Source organism: Drosophila novamexicana, unplaced genomic scaffold (assembly GCF_003285875.2).
Source record: "Drosophila novamexicana strain 15010-1031.04,08,12 unplaced genomic scaffold, DnovRS2.1 tig00000137-arrow-arrow-pilon, whole genome shotgun sequence".
Lineage (NCBI taxonomy): Eukaryota > Metazoa > Arthropoda > Insecta > Diptera > Drosophilidae > Drosophila > Drosophila novamexicana.
The window spans coordinates 410529-431400 of NW_020824777.1; the positions used below are offsets into that span (position 1 = coordinate 410529).

At 39.9% G+C, this 20872-nt stretch overlaps 2 protein-coding genes across 2 annotated transcripts; both read left to right on the forward strand.

The window, feature by feature from the left end:
• The first annotated feature begins 16366 nt into the window (after positions 1-16366).
• On the forward strand, positions 16367-18097 carry LOC115758173. The gene has a single exon (XM_030698713.1). It carries the CDS (start codon positions 16367-16369, stop codon positions 18095-18097), a length of 1731 nt encoding a protein of 576 aa, XP_030554573.1.
• An 875-nt stretch (positions 18098-18972) lies between these two features.
• On the forward strand, positions 18973-20709 carry LOC115758174. Its single transcript, XM_030698714.1, has one exon. The coding sequence runs from the start codon at positions 18973-18975 to the stop codon at positions 20707-20709; it is 1737 nt and encodes a 578-aa protein (XP_030554574.1).
• Positions 20710-20872: the final 163 nt, after the last annotated feature.

Here is a 20872-nt window from a genome sequence, read left to right on the forward strand (position 1 = left end):
ACACTTTTCACTTTCATTTTGATGTTGAATGGAACTTTACTTGCATTTTCTTTGTGGCATTTCGAAAAAATTATGAACTTGTTTATTTTCGTCTGCTTTTCTTGTTTCCAATTCAATTTTTAATTTTCAATTTAACGCATTTGTTGTGTTTGCCGTTGCTCTGGCTTCGGTTATATTTGATTTGATTTCTTCTTCTTGTTTTCTTCGTTTTTTTTCTTTTAATTTTCCTCCGCTCTGTTCGCGGCAACGATCTCGAACCGACGAAAGGTGCACACAAACTCAGATACAGATACAAATGTGCGCTCGCTGTATGCTGTTAAGGCGAGCGAGCGCTGTTAACTAATCACAATTCTGTTATGTTAAACTCAAAATGGCAGCGCACATGTCGCAGCTGGTTCGATGTTGTTGCCGCAGGGCATGCTGATAACAGTCGCTGTTAAATGTGTTGTAGCATCAGAAACTATTGCAAATCCAGAGCCCACAGCAGACTTAAAACGAATCATAAAAATTGGAAACTAATGGAATCACAATAAAACTAAAACACATGCCAATTTGTAGTGCTGCCAATTGAGAAAAAACCCACAAATAAACGATGCATTTTAACTAGTTCTAGTTCTGGCCAAAATATGCATAATATATTGACCAAGGTCCAGTTAGTAGCGCTTGCAGCGTTGATCGATTAGACAGCGCCTGGCTTTTTATCGATCAGTTGATTAAATCAAATTGGGCTGTTACCAACGACCCAAAAAGAAAACAAAAAAACACAACAAATCTATAAAAAGTCGATTACATTAAGCAATGTGCGTGGTGTGAAAGCAGCTTATCGAGAAACGGAGCCAAATTGAAATCTAATCAAGCACAGTCAGACAACGATTACAAGAAACTCAACTAGCTATTTAACTGTTCAGACATCGTGACATCTTCTTCTCACCTTAAAACCTTCAAAGTTCAGCGCAATTTGTCCAAATAGTCACTGATAAGCCTCTGCTCGTGCGGCTTTTCGAGCTGTCAGCAGCTATCAGCTTCAGAGCAATCTGTCAAATAGTCTAAGCAGGCAACTTAATTTTCAATATCGCAGAGGTAAAGCACCCAAAACAAAACAAACAAACGAAAAAAAAAAAATGATTGTGGACTTTGCTCGTGTCTCAATTTCCAATTAACTTCAGGCAGATACTGAATATATATTCCGACGTGTGTGTCCGTGAAATGACGCCTCGATAGGCGAGCAAGCAAATCGGTTCAATTAAAAAACAAAAGCATTTGACATGAATGAAATATTTTCGATAGTAGGTAACTTCAGGGAATTCGGTAGCTGCGCTTATCAAACAACACACTTCTCGCTCGCTCTCTTCTTCTTTTTAGCTATTTTGTTTACGCGAAACTGTGTCAAATGCCGCTGACTCACATCAGACAAGACCAGGAAATGCTAATTCATGATATGTGCTAGAAGCATCGTCTGATAAAAATATTGCGCATATTCCAATCTTAGAATTGATAAAAAACGCTTCACATTGAATTTGAATTTGAAACCAAAAAGACAGTTACCGGTCTTAACAGAGGGCTGTTAATGTTGCGCGCTGCCAACATGTTGCGTGTCTGCTCAAGCCAAGCTGTTGCATCAAGCAGTGTACGAGCCAACAAAGCAAGCAGTGCATAGCTTAGCAGCGCGGCATTTTGAAAAACATTTGAAAAATTTGCAATAAAAATGTTAAAATGTGTATTGCGCTAAAATGAAAGCGAAACAGTTTAAAATTTCAGTTAGCGTTCGGCAATTTTTAAGACTGACTGTAAATTATGTTTATTAACTTATTTTACACAATATTGAAATCAAAAAAAATGTCCATTCCACGCACCTGCGACTTCTCCTTCCCGCGAGCAATGCATTAACCCATATCAGTTGTGGGTGCGTCTTATTTGGCAGCTCGCGCCAAAGTAACTTAAAGATAGATTAGGCGCCCGCTAATTGAGATTTATGCGAGGTTGTCGCGTCCGAAGCTCAACAGTGTCCGAAACTCTTGACTCTGACAAGTAACAAAACAAAAAAAAGTCTTTTCAACGACGGAAATGACGAAAAAAAATTAGCAACTAAACTAATGACAATGATAAATTAAATGTCGCAGTACTTAAACATAAACCAAAAGCCAGCATGAAAACTAAAATCAATTGATTTGCCGGACTAAGTTAATTATTCAAGTAAAATGTGGCAGCAACAAAATTGATAAGGAAATATACAAAAAAAATTATAGATATTCTAAATTTCAAGTAGTTAATTTTTAACAGAAATTAATGTGGTAAGTTGTAGTACACTTTATGATACGTAATACTATGGACTTCCAGACTGAGAATAACAATCTATCTCCAAAGAAAAACTCTTTAAATTTTAACTTTATAATATACAACTTTTTTATGACATAAATTAAGCAAGTAAGAGGTTCTAGTCGGGAGCTCCCGACTAGGGGATACCCTGAACCCTCTTCTTCCAACATCAAATGAATATATATATTCTATTTTAGAAGCTATATGTCAAGTTTGGTGACTCTGGCTCTTATTATTTACCAAAATTGCCCAAAAAACAGGGTATCGATATCGATTTTTATCGATTGCTTGGAAACGGAGTAAGTTATCGATCGGAAACAAACTCGATCTGCGCGGGAGCTAGGAGCATCTACATCTAAAATTTCAAGTCTCTAGCTCTTATAGGTTCTGAGATCCTTGCGTTCATACATACGGACGGACGGACGGACGGACGGACGGACGGACGGACGGACAGACAGACGGACGGACGGACGGACAGACAGACGGACATGGCTAGATCGACTCGACTATTGATGCTGATCAAGAATATATATACTTTATGGGGTCGGAGATGCTTCCTTCTGCCTGTTACATACATTTGGATTTTGCGCAAATACAATATACCCTTGTACCCATTTTTAATGGGTTCAGGGTATAAAAATGGTATAATGTATTTGTGCAAATTAATGTAACAGGCTGAAGGAAGCATCTCCGACCCCTAAAAGTGTATATATATACTGATCAGCATCAATAGCCAAGTCGATCTAGCCATGTCCCCCTGTCTGTATGTCCGTCCGTCCGTCTCAGAACCTGTGAGAAATAGACACATAGAAATAGGACCGTTGACTCCTAGTACCCGCGCAGTACAAGTTGTTGTCCGAGCCAAATTTGACATGTAGGTTCCAATATAAAGTATCTTTCATTTTGTAGCTATCGCATAGAAGTGGGCTCCCTAGTCGGGAACTCCAAAATACAGCCTCTTACTTGTTTTTTTTTTTCAAAGAAGTAAAAGTTTAAGTAATTTGATTTTTTGTAAGAGAACGACTTTGTAAAACGCATTTAAGCGATAATATATATATTACTTATTTTAACGCTTCAACTAGACTAAGTTCTTGAATATAACTATCTTATATATAAATTATCTCACATATACCTTATATAATGTTGTTGTTCTCTTTTCAGGCAACTCTTTTGCACAGCCGCTTGGTAAGTTTTTGTGGCTCAACTATTACATAATCCGCCCACCCATACACAAAATGCACTCCACCTAATTCATATGTCCTAAAAAGCAAAATATAAAAAAAAAAAACAATCCAAAAAATCCAACCGCAATTTTAGGCCAACAAATATCTGCCTCACGCCTCGAACTCCCAGTCCATAGCTATAACCAGGAAATTATACTGTTGTGAGTGTGTGTTGTGTGTATGACTGTGTGTGTGTTTCGTCCTTTTGGCAAACGCAGCAGGACACGCAGCGAGCTGCTGGCGCCATGTCGCGCCCTCAGCTCAAAAATTTAGATGTTACGAAAATAGCCAAAAAAAAAAAGGCAAAAACGTGTCAAATGCGTTTCCGAATTGAATGCAGTGTGAAATATGCACTAAGAACAATGCCAAACGCCAACAATAAAAAGAAGAGAAAAACAAGTTTAACTATTTATGAGTTAATGCCACCTTGTTGCCGTCTCAGGTGCGACAAGTTCATTTTTGTATTTTATTTTTTATTTTGCTGCCGAATTTCCTTGTACCACTCGGTGGGCCCACACCACGTGATTTATGAGCTCCGACTGTGTCTGTGTGTGTGTGTGTGTGTGTGTGTGTGTGTGTGTGTGTGTGTGTGTGTGTGTGTGTGTGTGTGTGTGTCTGTGTGCTGCTGTTGTTGTTGTCCTTTGACTCTAGCGCATCATATCTGATGCAAATGTGTCACACTCACGACAATCAGCGCAGCGCAACAGCCAAAACCCCAAAAACTCGACAAAGTCCTAAAAAGCTTTAAGAAAATACAAAAAAAAAAAAACCAACAAAAAAAACCCTGAGAAATATTTTAATTAAAATTCAGTGCCCCCAAAAAAAAGAATTACCAAAACCGCTGCCCGGCAGCCTGGCTGGAAGGCAGGCAGGCAGGCTGGCAGGCTGGCGGGCAGGCAGGATAAGCCCCAGTCCCAGTCGCAGCCTCGACGCAGTCGCAGACATATCCGTGGCTGATCTTAACCGATAAACGTGCAAAAACCAACAAAACCAGCACAAATAATAACAAGAGCTGTGCGTTAAAAATGTGGATGCGACTGTTGAATGCCCTACGAAAATGCACATATGAGTTATTTCTTGAATTTGTACGCCCTACAAAAATTCAACTTTAAGATATTTCTTGAATTTACATGTCAGTATTCTTTTTTAACAGACATGTTACATGTATAATGGAAACAGGGCTGCCAGCATTTTTTATTATCGATTAATGCATAGGCATGTTATTATTCGTATAGAGAATGCATGATGTCACGAATATCTTTTAGCTTGTGTATTGAGAGGTCATTCCCAATCTAAGGAAACAGAAAGTGTTCTAGTATGAAATACATTTTAGCTGCATTTAAAATTGTATATGTGCATATCGATATATCGATTATTTTATCCTAACTATTAATCAGAGTTGCCGCAAATACTCAAAAACTAGTTTTGAATCATAGGGCTCCGATTCGAGCCAAAAATGGTTGGGAAACTCTTTTTGACGTAGTTGATGATTGAAAACCTTTATCTTTACAAGTTTAAATTATTTGAGACAGTCTTGATCAAGAAAGAAAAAGAAAACGCCAACCAAAATTATTTCTATTAAAATAACTAGATATTTGATACTGTGTAAAGAAACTACAAATTTAAAAAAATCTTAAAAAATTGTATTGGAAATCTTATTGGACCTTTAGACAGTATCTATAAGACTTACATACATACATTAAATATCTATCTATCTATCTATCATTTATATAGAGAGAATCTATAGCAATTTCAAATTAAAAGATTTAAAAGATTTTATTAAACATTTCATTTTTATGAACATAAAAAATAAAAGCATATATATCTAAATAAATCTAAATTTATAAAGCAAACTTGAGATAATCTTAAAAAAAACGTTATTAAAAATCTTTAATGTTTCATCTAATTTAATTTAATATGAGCTTAAGCAAAAGAAAATCTTTACATTTTTTAAATTTTAAAGTTTTTCTTTTATTATTATTTATTGTTATGATCATCTATCTAGATAGTATGTATCTATAAAAACAAAAAATGATTAATCAATATTACTATATTATTATTATTTGAAAAAAAAAAAAGATAAAGGTTTTAATGGACCTTAAAGATATTCTTTAATTTGTAAAATGTATCTAACCACCTATCTTATCATCTAGATAGACAGTATCCATATTTATTAAAAATATATCTATCTATCTTTAAAGACAGTACTATAAATATGACAAAGTTAAGATAATTAAAAAAGTGATGCTTGCCAAAATGGCTGACAAAACCGAGATACCACTTGGAGTAGAGTAGCAAAAGCAGCTAAAAGGTGAGCCGCAACAACGGTGGGCGTTGGTTAAAGACGGAGATCGAAATACTGTGGAGGAGAGGCGTTGTTCCAAGGAACTGGTCGTTCCAAGCACACACTGGAGCATTGGATCAATGGCATTTCAACGCCGATGGTGTCGCTGATCTCGAAGTCGCCGGTCCAGCTCGGCCCCCTCGCCCTTCCCCTTTCCCTTCCCCTTCCCCTCTCCGTCAGCCCAACCCCCAACATGATCAATCGATGGTCTCGAACGTGGCCAAAATTTACCGCTGCGCCTATCGCACGCATCTTTTTTCCCACTTGGTTTTTTATGTTTGTTTGCTTTTGTTGTTGTCGTGAGCTGCAAATTCAATTAAACAAACAATGCGCAATGAACGCTCGTATTTTCGGTAACCCTTCTCCCGGACTGCGACCCGTCCCGACTCGCCTACCCAGTTGCAAGTCGCCTTAATTACGAGCCGCCCCTATCAGCTGGCATATTTGACCAAGGAAAGCTGCAGCCAACTGTTGTCGGTGCCGGCAGTTGGGCGCATTTTATGCTAAATGCGTTTTCCCTCAGCGCTTGTTAATGAAAACGTTCGCCCAGTTGACATTGGACATGACAACCCTGGACAGCCGTCGTGCCCTCAACGAAAGTTCACTAATTTATGCGCCTCGGTCCATTGGGCGTTTGTTATGCTTATTTCTTTGATCTTGATCGCGATCATCATCAACATAATAATAATACAAATAATAATGAAAACCAACTTTTGTTAGCATAAATGTTCTAACGAGGATCACGCCAGAAAGTGAATAGGGGCAACAAGGGTTGTCAGCATAAATAAACAAATGGGCAATAGCAGAGTTAAGAGGATCTGTTGCGGCTTGACAACTTGAATTGGTCTTGTATAGGTTTCAAGTGTTTTACAAATTACAAGCAAGCCTGCAAAGCCATAAGAATATTATTATCGAGGCAGGTTCTTGGATTCTTAGCTTAAGGTTAGGTTATCAAAATTTTGTTTTGATTCTGCTTTAAAATTTCAGCTGTTTTTAAAAACATATTTAGATTTTTTTTTGGTGATTTATGTTTATCCCATTTTTTATTTTGCAAAATAATATCATGGTTTTTGTATTTCTTGTGGCATTGTGTTCATTTAAAATCCATACTAATTAATTTTAATTTTAATTTATATTTAATTTAACTTATTTATTTAATGTATTACGTATTATATTATTAAAAATATTATTATTACTATTTTAATATTATTAGTATTATTAATTATTATCCAATTATTACAATTTTACCGAAAGATGATTATTTTGTATGAAAATCGTGAAAAATTAAAAAAAAAATTATAAGACTATAGAATCCTTGACATCATCTTGTTTTGTTTTAAGAAGAACATTTCTTAAACATTTTTACGAAAATATATTGTATATATTTCTTTCCTTTAACTTTGGCATAAGCCAACTCTTAAGCCATGCTCACAGATTGTTCTATATCCGCACATTCCAGTCTATATAGAGACATCAAATACTTTCGCTTTTATATATACATTTGCCAGACATTCTATTGCATACTTTTAGAGTGTTTGAAATAAATGTTAGACACGCAAGAAGAAGAAGAATTACGTTTCTTAACAGATAGGCCAGAGTTCCTAAAATATTGATGGAACATCTGGCACCCACTGTACACTTGGCCATCTGGCATTTATCGATATCGCACTTCTAGCAACTATCACATTTAGTTCTCTAACACTTGAAAGAACATTGTCCCTTACTATATCGAGCCTATAATATAATATAGAATAATTCATTATTTCATTAAGAACAAACGGCACGAAAATCGAAAAGCATAAAAGTTGAATGAGGAGCCCAAACTCGCGATGTTTAATCGCCTGATTTACTTAATTTTAGTTTAGTGCTATATTTTAATGAAAAATAAATTGAATTAATAATAATGCTATCAAAAATACTATCTAAATTAACGATCTAGTAGATAACCAGCTCCAAGTTCTTTTTGGTTTAGATTGTGATTCTGATTTCTTCAAAAGAATGTCTTTGTATTTGTGTGCATAGAACTTCTCTCGAACAACTTAACGCGATTTGCCTTCGATGACTCCTCTGGAGTGTGCTGTGGCTGTGGCCCTTGGAGTGCCGCTCATCAATTAGCGGGGCGCTTAAAAACACATTAACCTCTTGGCCCTGGCCTTAACCTTAAGGCAGGCGCGTTAATTTGCAGCACAAATAAGGCCTGCTGCTGTCTGCTGAAATTCGCATACGTTATTCAATAATGATTCACAGGGGCGCATAAATTGTCATAAATGAACAAAAAATCAAAATTTATTGAATGCAATTCAAACTCAACGCGGAACTCGCGTACAAAGTTTCTGGACTGGGCTAAAATTTAAGGTTTATTTTGGTTTTGTTTTTTATTGTCTTCTTCAAATATTTAGACTTGTAAATTTTGCGCATTAAAAATGTCATTGGTTTTACTGCTCATGACCTTTTAGAAGGTATTACAATTTTGTCATGAAATGTGTAACGCACAAAAGGGAACATAAAGCTTATTTATTTTAGATCAGCAGCAACAGACGATTTGATATAGCCATGATCGTCTGACTGTATCTGTGCGAAGTTGTCTCTCAGTTTTAAAGCATTCATCTTGAAACTTGGCACAGTTTGTTGCAAGCAGTGCATATGTCGGAACCGGCCGGATCGGACCACTATATCATATATATGTTATTTACAAATTCTTGTCAACATCGGATAACTATCATATAGCTGCCATAACACGTTTCGCCGAAAAGTTTATTGTGATATGGAAACCTTTTTATATATTAAGATAACTTGACCAAAACTTGAAATTTATTAATTTCATTATGATCCTCATGTAAAAGCAACATCTTTTCAATAACCGCTTAAGCAAATATCAGTGGAGTATGAGGATCCTATAAGACAAAATATTCTGATATAGATTACTTATGAGCAAAACCTTATCAACATCGGACTTCTCATATACTCTATATATATTATATAACTCTTCAGAAAGAACCCCTATCGGAGAAGAAACTGTCGTATTGAAGGGTATTAAAACTTCGAAGATCGTAACACTTTGCCTTACCTTACCTTACCTTCGTTTGTTTCGCATTTAATTAGCAAAATTGTCAAATTTAGCCATTGGCTTCTATTTTTGTGCTCGGTTGTTTTTCGGCCAAAAGTCAACAGAGCTGGGCTGGACAAAGTCAACACGCACATTCCACATATTGTTTTTGTACATTTTTTTTACGTACATTTTTTTTATCTCTTTTTCACTTTCATTTTTATTTTTTTTGTGTGTTTCTGTTGTTAATTTTTTGTGCAAACACAAAAGCTACACGTGTTTTAAGCTGAAAAAAAATCATTATTTTTTTAATAATCGCATTGTGATTATTTTTTCAGTTAGTGCCCATTTACAGATAGTTTGAGAGTTACGAACACGTGAACATCTGCTGAAACCTCATGCAGTTGGCGCGGTCAAAGGTCAGCCAGATTTAAGCTATAAAAACAAGCAAAAGCTAGTTGAAGTCCACGAAGTACTTGGATCGAATTCCTAGGAATTATTAATGTAGTTAAAGAGATCTTTTAAGCCAAAGTATTTGTGTCAGCGAATGCTAAAAGCGAAAACATAGGATTCTACGTGAGAGTCTGTAATCGAAAGTGCAAGCCGGAACGAATCCTTCCTTTGAATTAACCATGTTTGAAGGCTGGCGAACCGACCTTTATATGAGATTGTCAAGGATTAAAGCCCCGAAAAGAGGCAATGTTAAGAAATCCAACCTTTGCATCCAATTGCTTGATTTCATTTTTGAGCACTTAAAAATGCATTTCAATACAAGACTATTTTAGCTAATATTCGCTACTTTTCTTGCGATTTCATTATGAAATATGAGTCCCTAGTAGGAGTGAAAATGTTAGCATTATGCCCAAAAAATACAGCGTATAGCCCATTAGAGCACACACATATCTCTCGTATAACCTATCATGCAAATTGACTATGTCGTTTCATAACTGTCACTTTTATTGTCCATCCAAAAAGGAAAAACCCATACAACACCCACATATAATAGCTCACATATCGATAGCTCAATTATGCGATTAACATTCAAAGCCATGTGGAGAACGCCCCCGAGAGTGGTTCCATCAGTTTTGTTAGACGCTTCATTACCGGCCATTAGATGCCAAATCGTACATCAAAGCTAGAGAAGACAGTCGAAATGTGTTTGTGTTGTTTTATTTTTTTTTCGACTCTTGTAATTTGATGCGCAATAAATTTGCGTTTCCCACCAACTCGCGAGCCGCATACCAGAAATAAAACGAAAAAAAGAGAAAAAAAAACCAACCGGCCAAAAGGCGGGCGAAGGCAAACATTTTCATTAGGCCAAGACGCATGACACCCACAATACAGCTGCGTGTGTGGAGTGTTTGTGTGTGTGTGTGTGTATGTGTTTGCACTCTTATAAGAAGCGGGCTCATAATTTATTGAGCCAACAAGCTCAGCCTCGAGATCTAAAACATCTGCAGCAGCAGCAGCTGCTGCCCCCACAAAGCTAACCAAACCAAACCGAACCGAACCCAAGTTAAACTCGAAATTGTTGAATGAATTTTTATTTTAATTTTCTTTTTTTTTCCTGTGATCTCGAATTTGCGCTACAAATTTGCAGGCCCATGTGAAGTGCCGCAGCAGCAACAACAACAAGTGGCCAGAAGCAGCAAAGTTATAGCAATAGCAACAAGTTATAATTATAAAACATATAAATAAACATAATGCGTTGTACAACACTCGCAAAGCCGACGAATTTCGCACTGCCCTCGCCTTTGAATTTCTGGCCAACGTTTTCAAGAAGTCTTATGTACATATATTTAGCGAATACCCGGAGCTTTATCCGGCTGCTAAGCACAGTGGTACAAGATCGATGGGAAAGCGGACACAGAAGGTGTGTAGAAAAGGAGAAAGAGTGACCTCGAAATAAAAGTAAATCTATTCTTGCGACCTATTTAATAGAAAATGCGTTATCGATAAACACGAATATCGATACCATATAAAGTAACGCTATTCATTTGACCAATTTATCGATAAAATTAAAGGAACGTGTTATTCTTGAGATCTATATTTAATATGAAGAAAATGCTATTCTTCTGACATATTCAATATAAATATGAAGCAGTGATCGTTATACTTTCATATCGGCAATACGCAAACATAATATGTCCACAAAAAAATGTTGCCAAAAATAATGAACGTGTCCCATTGTGCAGCATTTACTATACGCGAATTTGTGCCATTTTGCTAATTATTTGTTTTAATATTGAAACGTTCGCATTGTTCGCCTAATATGCCATAATTACCTCCGCCTTACGCCCCCCTCTGCTATGATTCCATTCCTTAAACGGCACAGATCACAGGGTTTCTCCGATTTTGCATTGTCAACTTAATTAGACAAATTTGCCGTTTATCACGGGAAATTCACATGAGTATTTGACAAACGTTTCTCGATGATATTTTTTGCAATCATATTGCAAATATGGTAATTAGCACCAGAATATTGTAATGTAAGAAATAAGAGGAGAAAAAAGGAAATAAAGCAAAAGAATTTGATTTGAAATTAGTTAAATTAATCGATAACAGCTTAATATGGCGGAAATAAAAAAAAATATTTTATTTTTTAATAAATTGTTTGCCTTAAAATGTTAATAGTTTCTTGATATCCTTTATCGAATCAGCCAACCGTAGACAATATATTTATGGTCGAGGGTAAGAAAGTGGAATAAAATAGAAAACAAACTTATATTGATCGATAAAGTCCTCCTTAAGCGGAAATAAAGACTTTTCTGTAATTAATAAATTGATCTTTGCTAAACATTCTCTTTTTCTGCAAGTTAGTCTTCGGTTCTTCATTAGTTCCAACAGCTGTTTGCCTGATATTTTTAACAAGTGTTCTTAACTGATGCCCTCTGCAAATTTAGTACGTCAAGAGCTAATCAACGGCAATGGCAACCTTTCGGGCAATGGCAACCCATTGAAACCAATAACGAACCTCAATGACCAAAACGCGTTCCATATGAATTGTATGAATGGCCCACCCGCTCCGGCCCCTCCGCCCTCCGCCCTCAGCCATAGTCATATGAATGAGTGCAGTGTGGAGCTATGGGGCAATCAAGTGTGAAAATTAAAATTACATGCCGTGGTTCGGAATGCCATGGATGCTGCTTCTCCTGCTGCTGCAGTGGCCACATTTAAAGGTTCATAACTTCCAAGTCAATTACGCGGCGCATACGCAAAATCTTATCCACGTTTGGTCTGCTGAACTGTTGCTCGCTGACTGACTGAATTAGAAGCAAGTTTAGGCGTTGGCATTGCGAAGGGTCTGCTCGGATATTCCCTGTAAAACCAAAATAATATATGACATACTATGTTTAACCTTTTTGTCTTGACAGAAGTTTGATCGACTAGCTCACCGCGCTGCTCAAGAGAGTTGTTCTTAACTGAGTTTAAATTGTGATAATATCCTAAATCACAAAGTTATAAATAAATATACCCTGTAAAAACCAAAAGGTTCAAGTAGCAGAGCCCATACCAAACACTTTGCTTTCCTCTTTGGTCTTTTTTTGCCCAAAGAACACACGGAGTATGCTCCATACGAGCAACATACCCCTCACACCCGTTTTACAGGGTATCAAAATTGCACGCTCAAGCATAAGAGGCTCGCGGTATCTGAATTCTGAGTCCTGTTTCAGCCTCCACACAGTTGGGCTGTCTGTCATAACTCACGAGCGCAGCCTCCGCAGCCAGAAGAAGAACCGCTGCGCAGGCGCAGGTGAACTAGACAGGGAGAAAACGCAGAAGCAGCAGACTCCAGGTGGCGTGGGGGGCACCCGCGAGCAACTACTGTGGGAACCGTACCGATCTGCAACTCCAGCGAATTAATTTGTGACGCGCGCTGCATTTGCTGCAAGTCCGATTCTGAGTGCTCGTTCCACACTGTGGCAGCCGGCAGGCAATTTACTCGCACGCAGTGGCCAAGCGGAGCGACCCCAAGGAGTAACCAGGCCCAGACAAGAGCCCACAAATGCGAGCCTCTGTCTGTTAGTCTTCTTCTTGTTTCTTGCTGCACTGTGGCCCAGCTCGTGACTGCAACGTCGTGTGGCAAGTGGCTGCTGCTGCTGCTGCTTCGGCTGCTGCTGCTGCCTCTTGTGGAGGCAACTCTTGGCGGCTTTGGCGCTGGTGTCAAACATTTTGTAATCTGTCACGTCGCATCGTTTTAATATTTTCTGCGGCTATACGAGGAAATGCAGACGCTTGCGTGTAAGAATAGGCGTTACCCTTTGGTATTTATGATCGTTTGCCAGGCACTGCCTTCTCCTCTACCAACACCCCTCCCCCCTCTCACAACCTCTTAGCTCACCTCCCTTGTTGTTTTTTTTTTGTTTGGTTTGTCAGCAGCCGCGGGGCAGCTGCTGCTCTTGACTCCAGCTTGGTAGCAGGTTCATCTGCCCGGCGCTGCATTGCACTGGATCATTTCGGCTTCTCTTTTTTATTATCTAAATCATTATTAGTTTGACCTTCAGCCCGAGGTGTTTCGGGGCGGCTTGTGTGCTTGTTCCAAGTGGGTTTCCTTATCTTATTAATTATGCGCTGCCTGCGAATTTCGACTACTGTCCGTGTGTGTGTTGTCTGTGTGTGTGTCTGTGAGTCACTCGGAAGAGTTGAGAGAATGCTATAGATGGGATTTGACTGGGTTCAATAGTAGCTTGATATGAGTTATTAGGAGTTAGCTTAGGCAGCTGCTGGAAATAAAGCTGATTTACTCAAAAGCCCCCAAAATGAGTTATACGAAGATGATAGATTATTGTAGGGTCTTATTAAGTCTGCAGATAGATACAATAGTATAGAATAATATAGTATAGTACGTAGTATGTATTATATATAGCATAGTAACTAAGATTTTTAAGTCATACATTTCTGGAATATTTAAGAAAGACTTACACATAATTCCAAAGTAGAATAGCTCTTTAAAAGTAACTCTCATACATCCGGAATGCCTGTTTGATATTCTTTTGCCATTTAAGTTCTTGATATTTTAAATTTTAAAATTAAATTTTAACCAACCTTACATTAGGGATTTTATTTCCCATTTTCTCCATTTATTTGACTCCTGTTACGAAACCCCAATTCCTTTACATGCCTAAACTTTGGGCACTTGCAAATTTATATTTTCACAGATTTACAAGCCCTTACAAAATTTTACTTTAATTGCCAGTTAAAAGTTTTTGTACTTTAATTGCCTTTCGAATATAATATAAAAATCTCGACAAGCAAATAAGCTATTTTTAAAGTAGCAATTAACATTTTCTTTAACATTTACTCCAAATGTCAAATTTATGCTCACACACTGTTGCACACACTGATGAGCAGCAGATACCGTTGCAGTACTTAATGTTAATTGCTATGGTTAACATTCTGTTAACCCATATCAATGCTCCAATTATTGCATGTGTCAAGAACTGCAGTGCACTGACCCACTAACTGACTGCCAATGAGACCTAACTGGACAGTGACTCATCACACGCTGAGGAGCAGAACAAATAAAAAAAACATATTCCCACAAGCTGTGCACACCCAAAAAAGAAGTAAAAAAATGAAAATTCTGCACGCCTATTAGCGGGCGATTCGTTAACCCTACTCAAGTGCTCATAAGCAGGCAGTCAGCGGGCATTTAACATACGCCTAACATAACAGCTACAGCAGCAACAACAACAACAGACGGAACCGGTACAGTAGTTAGGCATTACAGTGCCTGACAACCGTTAATCAGGCGCCACAAATCAGACAGCGACAGCGGCAACAGTTAATTGTTTAACAGCAGCGCGCAGAGCGATTAACAGCCCCTCCCAGCGCGGCCCCCCTAGCGCAACAACGGCGCTACTTGGCTCTGCTCTGTGATTGGCCAGCAAATAGAAAGAGTCAGTGAGAGAGTGAGTAAGCGAGAAAGAGATTGGGTGAGTGAGAGAGAGAGCGAGCGCGTGCGACTACATTTGAATTGTGTGCAGCTATTTTTAGTTGCGATCGCCGTCGTTAAGCCAAAAATGGCGCCACAGTGCCAAGCCGCACGTCAAATGCTCTGGTATTTTCCATGGAGCCATCTAAAACTCTCTGGTAACTCTGTCTAGGCGGCGCGACGAAACGCGAAACGCCCAACGCCAAACGCGAAAATATTGACACGATCCAAACGCCTCAGACCTTTATATCAACAATGATACAAAGATAAGTATTATTGTTGGCATTGTGCCTTGGCATAGGCATGAAAATTATAAAGCTAAATATAAATACGAGTCAAATCGGTAAATATAAATATCTGGCAAAACAGCTGGGCCCTAATCGAACCAATATTATAGAACAGGATGCAATGCGTAGGTGGGCGGGTGTTAATTGCCAGAGAGTTAATTAGCTGGAATGGAATATTTATGAGTTGAGCAACAAATAAATACAGAATCGTAAATACCGAATGCGTATATACTAATTGCTAATTGAAGCCAATTGGCAACAATCAGTGAACCAATAAACAACAACAATTGCAGTTTCAATTGAACCAGTCTAACTGTCAGACACGTCTAGATAGAAGAGTCTCTGAAACCAATTCAATCTAGAACCTAGACAAGCTAGCTTGCTTTAAGAATCTTGCAATACTAATTACATATGTATGTACCTTACTGTAGGCCGGAGCCATAATACACATAGCTTCTCATTTACTTTCTTAAACTTACCTTTCTTTAATAATATTATTATTCAGATAAGGTGAGAACCCTTGCTCCACGTGCACCTTAAACAAATACTATAGCATGACACATTAATTCCTATGGAACTTATGGAGGAACTATCAACAACCAGAGCTTAAGGCGAATTTGATCCTATAAACCAAAGAACACATTTTTGATATGGTTTGTCACATCGATTTTTCAAATTGAAATATGAGCCATATCATTTATAAACTTTTCTTAGATATTAATTCTAGAATGTTGATTCATTTTGTATAATGCTCTATTTTAAATCTAAAGATTTATAGCTGCAAAACGAGAGGATACCAACTGCTAAGAACCAGCTCATTTTTAACATTTCTTTAGCTAGCAGAAATTTAAATATCCATTGTACTTTATCAAAGCTGGAAATATATGTTGAACCACGCCTTAGGAACCAGCTCTGCTTGGAACTTAGGGCCTTTAACTTTACTGATTTATTAATTTTTTACAGATTTTCATTGAATATTTTAGAATGAAATTGTGTTGTCTGTTATTGTCACATACTTAACAGCCTTTTAACATTTGCGTCAGAGTTGAACCAAAACAATTCCTTTTTGCAGAACTACGAATATTTGCAGCTACAGTATTGATTGACTACGGAAGCCTTCGAGACTGTGACAGTTACAGTTTTGTTCAGCACAACAAATCATAAGAAAAGTTCACAAGAATATATTTGTATAAGCCGAGAAAATATCCCTTGCAGATGGCGTTTTTAGTGCGCTTCTTTTTAGTTCTGCATTTGATCCTGCAACACAAGAGCTGCGCTGAGGATTTATTGCCTGTCATTATTGATGAGCTCAACGAGCGCCTTGAAATGGAAGCGAACATTGTCTACAATCCACAGTTGGATGAACTGAATTATCTACTCGAAATAAAGCCCATGAGTCAGCTGATTATAAGCTCACCAAATAGTTCCGCACTTAATGCCATGGAACTAATTCAGTTCTTAGATGAGAAATCGCTTTTCGTGCTGCTTGTGGAGACGCCTCCAATTGAGCTGTTCGAGCAGCTGCATTACCTCTTTCAGAAAGCGGACTTTTTGCTGGTATTGAAGGAATACCCAGTGACCGATATTTGGCTGGATTTTGTGCAGCAGGCCTGGGAGCTGGGCTACTACAGGCTGCTGTTCCTGCACACAGGCCGGCAGGGAGCGCTCTACAAGAAGCAAATGTTTCCCCAACTGGAACTCAAGCCGACCAGTGTGAGCAACTATGTCGCAACGCGTGCTCGCTTCACTGATATGCACGGCTTTGAGATACGCGTGGCGGTTTACTCGAATCCACCGCGTTGCCTCTACTATGAAGACGAGTGGGGCGAGCCGGTCTATGGCGGCTATTATATGCGCTTCGTGCGACATTTTCTGGCCACGCACAATGCCAAATTTGTGCCTGTTCACACTCCCAATGATTCGCCCGGACACTGCGTCAAGGCCCTGCTAGCGCGACGTGTGGATCTGTGCGCCGATGCACTGGCTCAGGGTTCGGATAAGACCTTTGTCGTAACAAATGCCATACGCATGGCATATGCCAATATTATGGTTGCCAATGCGAAACCCTTGAGCTCATATCGCTATCTGGTGGCCCCGTTCCATACGACTGTCTGGATCTGCCTTATTGTGTATATAGGCTTCATCGTCTGCTTCATGAGCTGCATCCATTGGCAGCAGCAGCGGCGTTGGATCTTCAGCACCTTTCTGCTGGAAGCCATCAGCTCGCTGCTGTTTACGGGCTTTGCTCTGAAGGATCTGCATGGACGGGAACGATATATACTGTTTGGTGTGCTCTTTATAGCGGGCTTCATCTATTCCACCTTCTATCTGGGCTATCTGAAGAGCATACTGACCACGGAGGTGTTCGAGGAGCAGATAAACAGCTTTGAGCAGCTGCTGGAGGCGAACATCAGCATTATCATAGACGAGTACGACAGCAACCTAACAACAAGGTATTTTCTGCCGGATATGCTCTGGCCGATCATACAGGTGGTGCCCGAAGAGAAGCTGAAGCGGCATCGCACCGGCTTTGACCAGCAATACGCCTACATACTCTTCAGCGATCGCATGGACCTGTACGACTATGCGCAGAAGTATCTGAAGCATCCGCGCATGCGCCGCATACCCATCAACATATTCTTTCTGTACGCCGGCTTTCCCATGCGTGAGAGCTGGTTCTTGAAGCAGCACCTGAGCGAGGCCTGGGCAAATGCTTTCGAGAGCGGGCTCGTGCAGAAGCTGGCACTGGATGCCGACCATGAGACAATGACGTCCAGCGTGGGCTTTCTGCATTTCCTAGCCACTGAGTACTACGAAGCGCAGTCCCTGGGACTCGATTATTTCGTCATGCCGGCCATGTCGCTGGCCTTCGGCTACGGTTTGGCGTTCCTCGCATTTGTCATCGAGTTGACGGCCTGGCGCATGCGCAGGGAGCGGATCCACTGAGGATCCACTGCACCGACTGGGCAATCGTCTTGGCGTTGATTGATTGATGGATGGTTTGATGTAGTGTAGCAGTTGCAGTTGCATGTTCCTTGGCACTTTCTACTTGTGTGTGTGTACGTCTCTGTGTGTAGTTCTCGCAAATAAAGCAACAATCTAGTTACACGGAGAGAAAATTTCTTAACAGCTCTTTGGGGCTAATGTACCTAAGGTTTATTTTACTGATATACCTTTCCTATCCTTCTCTTTTTTTTACCTTTTCTCGTCCTTTCCTTCCTAACTAAACTACGCACTTTGCTTTAAGCTTTATAAAGAAACGATTTAACATTATAGTTAATATTTCTTCCCATACTTATTATTATCCTTCCACTTTGGGCTAAAAGTTTGGTATTTAGACTTTGGCACATCATTCCTATCCTCTACAAATCACTTGGATTTTGTTAGGATTTAGTCCTTTAATATTGGAATCATATTCTCCTTACAAAACTGAGCATTGTTATCCTAGCTCTTTAGAGGTAGGGGATAGAACCTTAATTTTCCTTTTTATTCCTAACATAGTTCCACGTTTCTTCTTCCTTATCCTATAAATATCATGAACATTCTACGTCACCCAACCCTGTCCACGGTATTGCTTTTCCAAAAAAATGCACACTCTGGCTTCTGCTTTATATAGGTTATAGCTTCCTATCCTATCCTATCCTATCTTATCTGCATATACCACATTTTCCACTGCACTTTACTTAACGCATAGTTGACACTCACAAGTCTAAAACACGGCTCTTACCGCTTTGATTTTTCTGCAGCTTATCTAAATATCAACACAGCTCTACAGCGCGATTCTAGACGTGCCTATTTTCTGATTAATTCTGATCGGAAACATGGCTAAGCTTCTTTTTCTGATCTGTCTGCTCACCTATGTAGACTCAAGCACCTTGGAGCTAGGCTCAAGCATAGTTTCACTCAGTCGAGGGCTAAAGAGTAGAACCAATATTGTTTACACGGAAGCGACACAGCCCCTGGATGTATATTCGCAGATCAGCGAGACCCTAAGCCAAATTCCTAGCCTATTATTGAAGAGTGACTATGTTAGGCTGTTCGACAACAGCCTTCATCTACCCCAACCCCTTTTAATGATACTGCCTCAGCCCAACCAGGGGCAAATCCAAACCATGTTCGAGCAGTTGCCCGAACAAAGGCAGCAATCGGATTTTCTGATTGTGGGCTGCGACAATGCTGCCAACTGGCTGCATTTGCTGTCCACCCTCTGGCACCTGGGTTATCCAAATGTGCTCATCTTCAACAGCAGCGATGAGTTGGGCTCAGGTCAGCTTTATACCAGCGACTCATTTCCACAGCAGCAACTGCGCCGCAGCAGCATTGATCATTATCTGTGGGCGCGTCGGCACTGGTTCGACCGACTCGAAGGTTGGGAGGTGCGTGTGGCCCTCTATAATAATCCGCCACGCACCTTGGTCTATCCGGATCAGGAGCTCTACGATGGCTATGCGCTGATGCTGCTGCGTGAATTTCTAGCCCAACGCGGCGCCAAATTCGTGCCTGTTCTGACGCCCAACTATAGGGTCTACTCGCCCAACGATTGCCTCAAGTTCTTGCAGCTCAATCAGTCGGACATATGTGGGGATGTGCTGGCCTTCTCCAACAACTTTAGCTTTACGGCCAGCTATCAGTATTTGTATGGCAACATATTGATACCCTACTCGCTGCCCATATCCAAGAACTATTACATTATAGCGCCCATGCAGCTGAAGACCTGGCTACTGTTGACCCTCTATATAGCCATGATCTGCGGCTTTGCCAGCTTCATCTGCTGGCTGCAGCTGGGTCGCTGGGAGTATGGCAAACTCTTGCTGGAGATACTATCCAGTTTGCTCTGTGTGGGTTTTCGTTTAAACGATATTAAGGGCAGCCAGCGCTATATACTGTTTTGTACCATTTTTCTGTCCGGCTTTATATGCTCCAACTATTATTTGGCCTTCTTGGCAACCATTTTGTCCACGGGTCTGTACGAGCCGCAAATCAACAGCTTTGAAAAGCTGGTCGAGCAGAACATTAGCATTGTCATTGGGGACTATGACAAGACGGTGCTCAAGAGCTACGACTATCCGGACATTCTGTGGAACATAACCCGTGTGGTGCCCTATGATTTCATCTTGGCGCATCGCCGGGTCTTTGATACCAACTATGCCTATCTTGCCCACAGCGATCGCCTTGCCCTGTTCGATTTCCAGCAACAGTATATGGTTAAGCCGCGCATGCGTCCACTGCCCATTGATCTGATGCACTCGCTGCCGGGCTACCCCATGCGTCGCCAGTTTCTATTGAAGTCCAAGCTGAGCGAGGCGCTGCTCAACTGCTTTGGCAGCGGCCTAATGCAAAAGCTGGCGGATGACACCAACCGGCAGACGATACACATTGGCTATCTGAATCTAATACCATCGGAGCCGTACGAGGCACGTCCCTTGGCCTTGGACTACTTCAATGTGCCGCTTATTGTGCTGATCTCGGGTCTAATCATTGGTTTTGTCTGCCTGCTGGGCGAGCTGCTCTGGTGCCTCGTGCAGAAACCCAGCAGAGAGGAGAGAGAACTGGAGTAGGAGGGCTGGAGAACGATTCGAGCATGGGGTAAGTTTTAAGTCTATTGATCCAAAGAAACTATTTATTTCTCTTTAATCTTAACTTAAAATCTTTTCTCAACTTTTGATGAAATACAATCAAGAAATCCCACAATTTGGGTTAGGTTTGACCGCTTTGAAACCC

Excerpts from the sequence above, each read along its gene's own strand:
- LOC115758173 (XM_030698713.1), top strand. The coding sequence starts at position 16,367 with ATGGCGTTTTTAGTGCGCTTCTTTTTAGTTCTGCATTTGATCCTGCAA.
- LOC115758174 (XM_030698714.1), top strand. The coding sequence starts at position 18,973 with ATGGCTAAGCTTCTTTTTCTGATCTGTCTGCTCACCTATGTAGACTCA.